Raw genomic sequence first — 2010 nt, forward strand, 5'->3', positions numbered from 1 at the left:
ATTCTTCTAATCCAGAACAATGTCTCATATCCAACTCTTCCAAATTTCCGAGTTGCCCAAAATTAGAAGGCAACATTTTCAAACCTGAACAATAACTCAATTGCAAAGTTTTTAGGGAAATGAGATCCCCAAAACTAGAAGGCAATATACTTAATGCAGAGCAGTCATATAAATGCAGTGATGTCAAATTGCTGAGTTGCCCAATTCATGGCATTGACTTAGACGCAACTCTTTTAGATAGATCAGTTGCCCAAATTTGGAAGGTAATTCCCTCAACTGATGGCAACCTCTTAAATATAATTGCTCTAGCTTTGTTAGATTTTCCATTCCATCTGGTAGCCTCTCCATATTTTTCAAACCATATAACCTTAACTTTACAAGCGAAGAATCTGGAGTGACTTTGGTGGCAAGAATTTTAGAAGAATATGCAGCTCTGTTCTTTGAAGAAGCATAAATCTTCGGGAGGTTTAGTGAGGTCATTACGCGCAGACTGGGAGGAAACTACAAAAATGCATAAGTGTCATTTTACAATCTAATGAAAGAAAATTCAAATGATAATATGAACAAAACAGGGCAGATCCTACCTCATTAAAACTCATGCCTGGCATGAATGGGCCCCTGTATATGGAGAGATGCTCAAGTTTCTCAAACTCCATTGGTAAATCTGGTATGCCACTTGCAATTTGGAGGTATCTGAGTTGTCTGAATGGTTTATGACATTTCCCCCTGAAAGTTATTTGTGATGCTTCATAAGATAGCACTCTTAATGAATTGCTCATCCACTTTAGATGATCATCATTAATTTCGATTGAAGGGTGCTCATATTTTTCATTAAGAAAGATGCCTCTTAAATTTTTGAGTTTCTGCACAAAATAAACATATTACTATGATTTTAAATAAGAAACATATTCTGTTACTATTGACAAGAGTAATTCTAAGCATGACATCTATTTTGCTCTGACATCTTTTTACCTCTTGCTTGAACAATGTCATGAACAATCACACGACCATCTTCTGATGTCTTGACAAATGTTGGATCTTCAAGGGCTCTGAACTCCTCCTCTCCAACAATGTATGCCACTTATTCACTTGGCCAATAACAAAACAAGGACGTGATATCCAGAAAAGCTTCTTTAACAGGAGGTAACAATCTATGGTATACAAAATCAACCATTCTGTCACTTATATCTTCCTCTTCCACCACCTTCCCTTCTCTAAGCAACTCTAATGCTATATTATTATTTATGTTTCTGCTACTGATGGCCAGTTGCGAGCCAATTATTTCCAGCAGAAGCGGAATGCCACCACAAAGCTTGAGCAGAGCATCTATGTTCCTTTCATCATTGTACTCTGGAACATTCTTCAACAAAAGCTTTCTTGCCTCTGTTGATGGAAGAGGACTCACAAGGTATTGTCGGCGTTGGATATTCCAAGCAACAAATATATCTGTCTCCCAGAGATTTCGGGTAGTCAGAAGTATTCTGCTCTTGGGTGGAAGGCAGCTGCCCAACTCTGCAGGTAGAAGTTGTTTCAGATCTGCTCTATTCAGAGCATTGTCAATGTATAGAAACAGAGGCTGATCAAGATTCTTTTTGAAGAAAGACCAGATCATTCCCTGACCTTGGTGACAGTCTGTCAATTTCACATTCTGGTGGAACAATCCATTCAAAATCTGTTCTTGAAGGACTTTAAGATCATTCTTACTACAATTTTGTTCCATGTGAATTCTGCAATGTTTATAATTTTGGAGGTCAATGTGGGCATAGACTTCATCAGCGAGTGTCATTTTACCCATCCCTCCCAATCCATAGACAACCACTACCTATACCGATGTATGTTGTGCATTCAAATCTAACAGTCGGATTACTGTTTCTCGTCCACTCTCAATTCCAACTGTACCAGAGTTTGTGGAAAAGCTGAATTAGAATTTGTGGTAAAACTCAAAACATAAGAGGGAAAGATTATTTAAATTCAAAAAACATCCTACCTGCTGGTTGATATGCATAGAGT

General features: G+C 37.9%; 1 protein-coding gene across 1 annotated transcript; it reads right to left on the reverse strand.

The window, feature by feature from the left end:
- Window positions 1-1081: 1081 nt before the first annotated feature.
- LOC131874850 (uncharacterized) lies at window positions 1082-1786 on the reverse strand. The gene has a single exon (XM_059218776.1). It carries the CDS (start codon window positions 1784-1786, stop codon window positions 1082-1084), a length of 705 nt encoding a protein of 234 aa, XP_059074759.1.
- Window positions 1787-2010: the final 224 nt, after the last annotated feature.

Source organism: Cryptomeria japonica, chromosome 4, assembly GCF_030272615.1.
Source record: "Cryptomeria japonica chromosome 4, Sugi_1.0, whole genome shotgun sequence".
NCBI classification, from domain to species: Eukaryota; Viridiplantae; Streptophyta; class Pinopsida; order Cupressales; family Cupressaceae; genus Cryptomeria; species Cryptomeria japonica.